The sequence below is a fragment of the Corticium candelabrum genome, chromosome 9 (assembly GCF_963422355.1).
Source record: "Corticium candelabrum chromosome 9, ooCorCand1.1, whole genome shotgun sequence".
Taxonomy (NCBI): Eukaryota; Metazoa; Porifera; class Homoscleromorpha; order Homosclerophorida; family Plakinidae; genus Corticium; species Corticium candelabrum.
The window spans coordinates 6,184,741-6,192,824 of record NC_085093.1 but is presented as its reverse complement, the minus strand read 5'-3'; the positions used below and the strand labels follow the sequence as shown (position 1 = coordinate 6,192,824).

Sequence of the window (8,084 nt, the reverse complement as noted above, 5' to 3'; positions counted from 1 at the left end):
ATCTGAAATGAACGTGTGACGGTAATTGCGACCTAGCAAGCAGCTCTTTGTACGATATTGGCTTAGCTCTCCTCACGGTGAACTGGAAACCCCTAGGCGTGGGAAAACCGAATTGCAGTGGACCTACCATGTTCAGGAAGTGTAGAGTTGACTCGTAGTTGTGTACTACGTACGACTTGTTTCAATGCATTGACTCGCTAGATCTGAGTGCTGCAGTACATACGCTAACCGCGTACAATGCATGAGTTCTCAAACTACCGCGCTGCAGATTGGTAGTCGTCTAGATTCGGTGGTGTACTGTACATGTTGGCGAAACTGAATGCTGAAAAGGAGTTGTGACACCGCAGAATATTACATGGCGGTGCTGTATGTATACGTACTAGAAGCAAACGCATGTCAACTACGTACTATGCGCAAACAAGCAAGTGGGTGAAGCGATGTCGACTCAACTTTCATACTTACCTACAGGTTTAGCTTATCGAATTAGTGTTATCAGCTATGAAACCGGATCCGGGGTCCCACGTCACTATGACGTTCTCGAAAGCGACCAGGCTCTTCTCACGCTGCAGCAATTCCGGCAAAAGCTGCTCCTTCTCACGTGATTCACGTGCGTTTAGCTTAACGACTGCGCGGAAGAGCCTGGCTTGCAAGGCTAGGAAAAGCCAGGGAGTACCATTGTCTTTTATACACCTGTTTTGTAGACCTTCGTAAAGCCTACGATTCAATCAATAGAGCAGCTCTCTGGTCTGTTCTTCAATACTGTTATCACGTGCCATCTAAGTTGCTCAAAATCATTGAAGCATTGCACAGTAACACTTCTGCCGCTGGAAGAACCTATGGTAAAATCTCAGATCATTTCTCTGTATCTAGTGGTGTCAAACAGGGCTTTCTACTTGCTCCAACCTTATTCAACCTCTACTTTGACTCTGTGATTCGACTTGTCATTACTGATCACCAACCAGGTGCAGGTGCTGTTTGTCATATCTTCTGTATGCTGACCTGGTAGTAAACAGGAAGAAGCTTACATTAGAGGTGTCAGTGTCAGACCTTGAATATGCTGATGATATGGCATTGATATCTAATTCTTATAAAAGTCTATCTACCTTTGCTGGGATCCTGGATTTGTCTTGCCATCACATGGTACTTACTATCAACTATAAGAAGACCAAGCATTTAGCTGTCCTACCTGGAGCTGATGCCCATCCTCCGTCTCTCATTTCTCTTCATCCTGATCGTGATCCCATTAAAGTGGTACCATCCTTTCAGTACCTTGGAAGTTATCTTTCTAACAATTGCACCTTGGACGTTGAGATATCAACACGGATCACCAAAGCATCTCAGTCATATGGGTCACTTAACCGCATCCTTTGGCAACAGAGAAAGATCAAGTCTACCACAAAAGCTTAAAATCTTTGTCTAGGTAGTTCTTTCCACCCTCTTATATTGTCTGGAAACAGCAGTACTTCTGGAGCCACAGATACACCGTTTACAGAATTTTGTAATGAGAAGCTTCCGCTCCATCCTTGGAGTGTCCCTATGGGACGGAAAGAGAGACATCTCCATCAGAAAGATTGCCCACCTACAAAAAATCTCTCCCATGCTGACACAGAGACGTCTTCAATTATTGGGTCACATCTTGCGCATGGATGGGTGTCTTCTACCAAGCCAGCTTTTGGTGTGTGCATGACCCCAAGGTAGACGTTCAGTCGGAGGCCAGAAAATGAGATGGAAAGATTTAGTACTGAGTGATTTGAAGAATTGCAATCTTGATGGGGTTTGGAGGATACTAGCAGAAGATAGGAATGAGTGGAGAAATCAGATCTGGGCTGCCACACATGAAGTAAATTTCAAGAAGGAAGAACAAGAGAAATACCGCAAGTATGAGCAGAAATGTCGCCACGAAGCAAGGCAAACGGCATCAGAGATTGCTTTACACTGCAGCTGTGATGGTTTTGCTTTTACTGCTGTCAATCATGCCGGCCTTGTAAACCACCAGAGACAGAAAACTAGTCAATGTCAGTACTTTCACCAAACATTCCGCCAACAAGGCCTCTACAACAACGAGAGTTTCTGCTGTCAGAGAACAGCCACTCCTTTGATGTAGCCTATTGTGTCCTTGGCCTGCATTGTTTCTCATTGGAATGAACGCAGCGTGAATCAATGACTGGATGAATGTGTGTGTGTGTGTGTGTGTGTGTGTGTTTGTTTGTGTGTGTGTGTGTGTGTGTGTGTGTGTGTGTGTGTGTGTGTTTGTTTGTGTGTGTGTGTGTGTGTGAGTGTGTGTATGTGTGTCTTACCGTTCTGTATCTCAATTAAAGTGCATTTGAAGAATGAAAACGTTTTGGACCTTGCAGAGTTGCAAGTTGAAGTGACAGTGTTGGCGAGCTATGGCATAGTTTCATGGTGCCGGACTGGCACACCCACGCATTTCACATCTAACCTTTCCGCAATGTTTTTAACTGCACGCTCTTTTCGAGCTCAAGCCCAGGCAGTGAACATGTCTACGTATCCCGTTGTTCTATTGCAGATCGATCACAAACTTTGCTCAAGACGGTTGTAACTGGGCAGAACGGTAGAACGTTGTATTTTAAGACATTGGTAGCGGACCGATTGCCAAACGGTCGCAAAATGAATATTTTAGACAAATCTAAGTGACTCTGACAACACTTACGGGGTGGTTGTTTGAAGGGAAAGGTCTAAGATGTGAAAATGGCCCCTAGTCTTGTTACTTTTATCGAGATGAAGTTCCGTGTTGATTTTGCGGCCTTTTTGCGAGCACTTTGTTGAGAAATCTGCAAGAACATGTCGCTATAGGGACGTTTTATTGCAACCATTTGACACCTGACTCTAATGAGCAATATTCTGCTGCTAAACTGCTCTAGACTGTAGTCTAGATAGTCAGCCTACGTCCTCAACACGCTGCATATGTTTCTACATGTTTTTTACTTTAATAGAAGTACCAAAACAATCTCAAATACAACAATTTAGCAATCAAGTCTAATGTCACGCTTGAATTTTCCACAGGACAAAACCAAACTTCTTCATGTCGCTCACTACCAGTCGTAGACGTTCCCAACTCTCGTCTATCCTTTCAATAACGTTTCAAGTAACCTGCAAAGTCAAACTCCTTATCCGTACTACTGATTAAGAGCTAGGAAACGTCAATCATTGTGGGCGAGTCTACTCGTTTACTTGACCAAAACCCGTTCGCAGAAAAAGAAAAAGGTCGCCGAACGGTTTTCAAAAGAAATAACGGTCGGATTCAAGGTCTTTCGGTGTCTAACGTCAGAACCAATCGCGGAGACTAGTAAGATACATTGCAACCGATGATTGGTCGTTAAAGAATAACTAGACGGAGGTATTGAAACGCTTTTGCAAGATATTATATGCTCAATGCGCATTGTTTATCGCTATTGACAATGGCTGGGGAGCTACCATCACACCTATGTTTTGTGCATAGCGCTACTGCTCAATATTTTACAGAAATATTGGAAAATATATTCCGTAACAACCGATGCATGTATAACGTCACAGATGATAGCCGGGACTTCGTTCTATCCACATGACGCTTTAGAACTCTCGTACGTTTGAGAATGGCAGCGCAATTGACAAAGAAGGCGATTGCTTAGAGCAGCACCCAGCTGTCCAGACAAGTCTTCTTCGGCTTTCTAAAGCTCCTCGCTTCGTTCCAATTAGAAAGACTCCTTTCGGGGTGCTTTTGCTGAATGGTATGGCTATGTATTGAGTTCTGTAGACAAGAAGCTGGGGAAGTACGCAGCAATCGTACAAAAAGACGAAATGTAAAGTATTGATTTGTGCAATACCCAAATAGTCTTGTAACAGAAGTGAATAGGCGTAGCTACATTGAAGTAACATTAACATAATTACTCTAAAATTCACTTTTGCTAGTGGCACGTCTTCGTGTGGCCGATAAAACGCAAAGAACACGACAAAACTGAAGCAAACAGAAAACGAAAACTTATGTTGGCGGAGGCGCTGGAATACTATTTCCAAATCTTGAAGATGGCTGTCAAAATCAGTAGAAAAAACAAACATTATTATCAAGATAGACGATGCAAGTCCGTCATTTGAGGCCAGCAAGAACAGAATCAATTGCCCATTGAAAGGAACTAGGAGCGTTTTAGAATCCAAAATGCATGCACGGTGATAAATTCAAACAACCCTACAAGAGTTGTAAAGGAGGTTTTCTCAATGTCATCAGAAGCGATAGGAAGTTTTCAGTACCCTGACAAAGGTCAAAGCTGGAATATAACTGCTTATCAGAAGTAGATCCAAGCCGTCGTCAACGCGAGGAATGGGATACCTGCTGTTGCTGCTGCAAGCATTCACTCGGCGATAAACGACACGAAAACGCTCACTGCCATCCGGTTTATCTATCAACACGCCGGGACTATCCCAAAGCGAACGGGATTAGCGAACAACACCTGTCCGCATCATAGATTTAATTGAAGTTCTGCTTAATTTCTCTTGGAAGGAGCTAAACGATAAGGCGGCATGCTAATTGGTGGGTGATTTCTAGTTTCAGTGTGATGTGCTAGCACACTAGTGCGACGCAAATTGTCCAAATGCTGCGCAAACCCTTTTAATAACCGTTCAAAAGCGAATTCAGTTAAAAATGTTGTAAAGAGGAGAGTATTTCGTTAGTCAAAGCAGACGGGCTGACGACAGAGCCTGAGCGCGACGGAGGTGCATCATTGTACAACGACGACGACAAATTGCTATTAGCATCACCAGAAAGTGTGACGATTGTTGTGCCTAGAATAGCCTTTGAATCGTGCGAGACAGTAAGAACAACGCAAGCATGACCGACTGAACTAAGATCAACTTCAACATCAGCGCGCTATAGATCGGTAAAGGCACTAAATATTGAAAGTGTGGCTGTGGTAGTTGAACGAGGAGATCAAACGTCACTACACCGTCACCGTACCAAATACCTGCGTGAATCTAGGGCAAGAGGTCAGATCCGAACAGAATACGGAAGGCAAAGTCACGAATAACCCCGCAACATGATGAATCGTATGACACCAATAGAAAGCCTAATATCACTCTTACCTTCGACATCAAGCTGACCACTATTAGCTGCGCTAGCATTGCCCTGTACACAAGACAATTTGCTGACGTCAAGACCAAGGTCATCAACAAAGGCGCTAGAAAAGATTGAACAAGAGGCTCCGGAGTCGATGACACAAGTCGCAGGTGCAGTTCCTTCAACAGCAAGTGTAAAGACAGTAACGAAAGAAGAAGGCTTAGAAACTAGATAAGAATCGTTTCTAAAGGGCATACTCGAGATTGCGACCAGAGGATGGTAGTTGGCGTTTCCTGACAACACTTATTGTGTAACTGTTGAACAGAATCCGAGTTATGGTTTGCTGGTAACACGGAATTGGCAGGTCCTGACTGACAAGACTGATGCAACTTGGTTTCTCTGGCAAGACGCTTACGGCAATCGCTAATTCTATGGCCGTAGTTATGACGGTGTTGACAGGTGCCACAGAATGTGGAGGCTTTGGAACTCGAAACTTGAGGTACAGCAGAAGAGGAAACTCTGTCGAAAAACCTGATGGTGACCAAATAACGGCAGATTGCAAAAACTTTAACACTTTTTCTTGTTGTTTAAGAAATCCAAATTGTGTCTGCTGCAAAATTATGTGTTGTAGAAGCTGGTTTGACTAACCACTGGACATGGGCGATACTTGTGGCTTTTGTTGCAAGTGACCCATTGGCAAAAAATTCTGATACTGGGCGTATTGGGACTCCGAGTGTTGAAGAATAAAAAATCGTGGTTGTCACTTGCTATACTTTGTTTTCGATTTCTTTTCCCGATCCTTTCAACATTTTTGCACTACGCACTGCTTCTGACAACGTACTCGGTTGGTCGCGTTTTAGCTCAATTTGAAACCCCGGACGGAGACCTTCGTGAAACCACGTAACAATAGTCAGCTCTTGTAAGATGCCATCTTGAGCGGCGTTGAGTTGAAGAAGAGTGCGAGAAAATTGAGAGTAAAACGTAGAAACAGGTTCTTAAGTACATTTTAGAACAGACATCAGCTTGCCCGTAAATGACGCGCAGAGTTTTTGGAGCCAAACTGATCGCCAAGAAAACCCTCGAATCTGTATTCTGTGCTCCTTCTGCTACTGTAGTTGAAAAAAGGGCGATGATAGGCACGAGCGCATCCAGGAAGCGCGACAGTGTTGTGTTGTAAACGGTGGAATGGTGTCTAACGTTCCAGATCAGAGACCGCATCAACATGGAGCAGCCAACTGTCGAGGTATTCTTCGTCCTGTCCCAAGAATTTATCTAATCGAACGTGGACCAATGAACGACAAACAGAATCACCCGTATCGTGGCCACTGATGGAGTCAGGACTGACAGAATGAGCAAAAGGTGAACGAGCATTAGCTCTGCTGCTTCTCGACTTCGGCATAGCTGAGAACCTAAACCTCTAACAAAAGTAAACCTTAGAACAAATCGGGTCTCCACCAAATGTAGACGAGAGGTTTGGGAAGTACACAGGGAGCGTACAGTAGACAAAAAGCCATGTATTGAGTTTTGCAATACCTAAACAGTCTCATAACGGAATTCGGTAGGCTTAGCTACATTTTAACATAATTACTCTACAGTTCATTAGTGTAATTTTGTAACAAGTAAAATTTGGCATTGTTTTGCCTGGGAGGGGAGGAGCTCCACTTTATTAATTAATTGATTAATGTAGAAAATGTTATGCACAACTGTTTCTCTCGACTCAGGAGTTAAAATGAGTACATGGTCATTGACTAAGGTGGACATGACAGCTGGCTTGGAAGTAACATTATGCAGCAGAGGGTGCTTGTGAGCTTTGTGTCTAGTCCGGCAGCTGCGCCATTATTAGTGACACCTGGATGACTCCGGCCAAGCTTCAGATGGATGGTAGCGCTGTCCCTAAGCTTCAACGCAGCGCATGGAGGCCCGGTCTCTAGAGGCAAGGGAGCTATCTCCGCAACTGAAATTGAGATCGAAGTCGAATGACGTTTGTGGAGACTTGGCTAAAACCTTTTCCATGCGCGTGCGTGTGTGTGTGTGTGTGTTTGTGTGTGTGTGTGTGTGTGTGTGTGTGTGTGTGTGTGTGTGTGTGTGTTTGTGTGTGTGTGTGTTTGTGTGTGTGTGTGTGTGTGTGTGTGTGTGTGTGTGTGTGTGTGTGTGTGTGTGTGTGGCATTGTGTGTGTGTGTGTGTGTGTGTGTGTGTGTGTGTGTGTGTGTGTGTGTGTGTGTGTGTGTGTGTGTGTGTGTGTGTGTGTGTGTGTGTGTGTGTGTGTGTGTGTTGTCTGTTAGACCAATTACGTCAAAACTTTTGGTCAAATTGTCGTGGTATAGTTTGGTATACAAGTCAGTGTTATGTCTAATTTGCGTTTAATACTTTCATGAGTTCTTGTGACTGCTGTATACCTTGCTAATATTATTGTAGTATATATGGCTAACATGACTAATAGATAGTACTTGTGACAGTTACTGTTGACAGTGGCGAATCTAGAGGAGGCATTATTTAAGGGCACGTGCTATCCGTTTATACGACAGGAAACGTCACTCAGTCGATGCCATTTATGATCTTTCACTTGTGCTATCTTTCTGTAATTGACTGCTATGCCGGAAAACAGCCACAAAGAATGCAGCTTATCAAATCCACTTGAAGATCCAAAAACTAAAAAAAATTAATATTTGTAAGTGGCCACCTTCCACTTTACATTTAGCATGTCAGACTTGCATGATTAAGTCTACTGTAGCAAGCATCTGAAACGTCTTTATCGTTGAAAAAATCTGGCTCCGTTCGTGTGCCGAGCAAGTTGTGCCTCGCTTTTAGTCAGATACTGCATCCGTGTCTTGGAGCAGACGATCAAACAAATGATGTGTCGATAAATATGAATGCGTGATCCTCGAGTGTAGCGTAATGCGCAGAACTGCATGTATCGCCTGTGTTGTAGCAATGCTAAATTGATACTGTAGCTATAGATGTAGTATATGGTACTTTTAGTCTTTCCTTGGACTTTTAATAAATACAATTATGTATATACAGCAGGCATGCTTCAAT

General features: G+C 43.6%; 1 protein-coding gene across 1 annotated transcript in view; it reads left to right on the top strand.

The window, feature by feature from the left end:
- LOC134184501 (putative DMBT1-like protein) overlaps window positions 1-7,769 on the top strand; it is a 24,843-nt gene extending 17,074 nt beyond the window's left edge. Inside the window, exon 6 of the mRNA XM_062652207.1 lies at window positions 7,505-7,769. Coding sequence (XP_062508191.1) covers window positions 7,505-7,545 — 41 coding nt within the window. The 3' untranslated portion in view covers window positions 7,546-7,769. The remainder of the gene's footprint in view (window positions 1-7,504) is intronic.
- The last annotated feature ends 315 nt before the right edge of the window (window positions 7,770-8,084 follow it).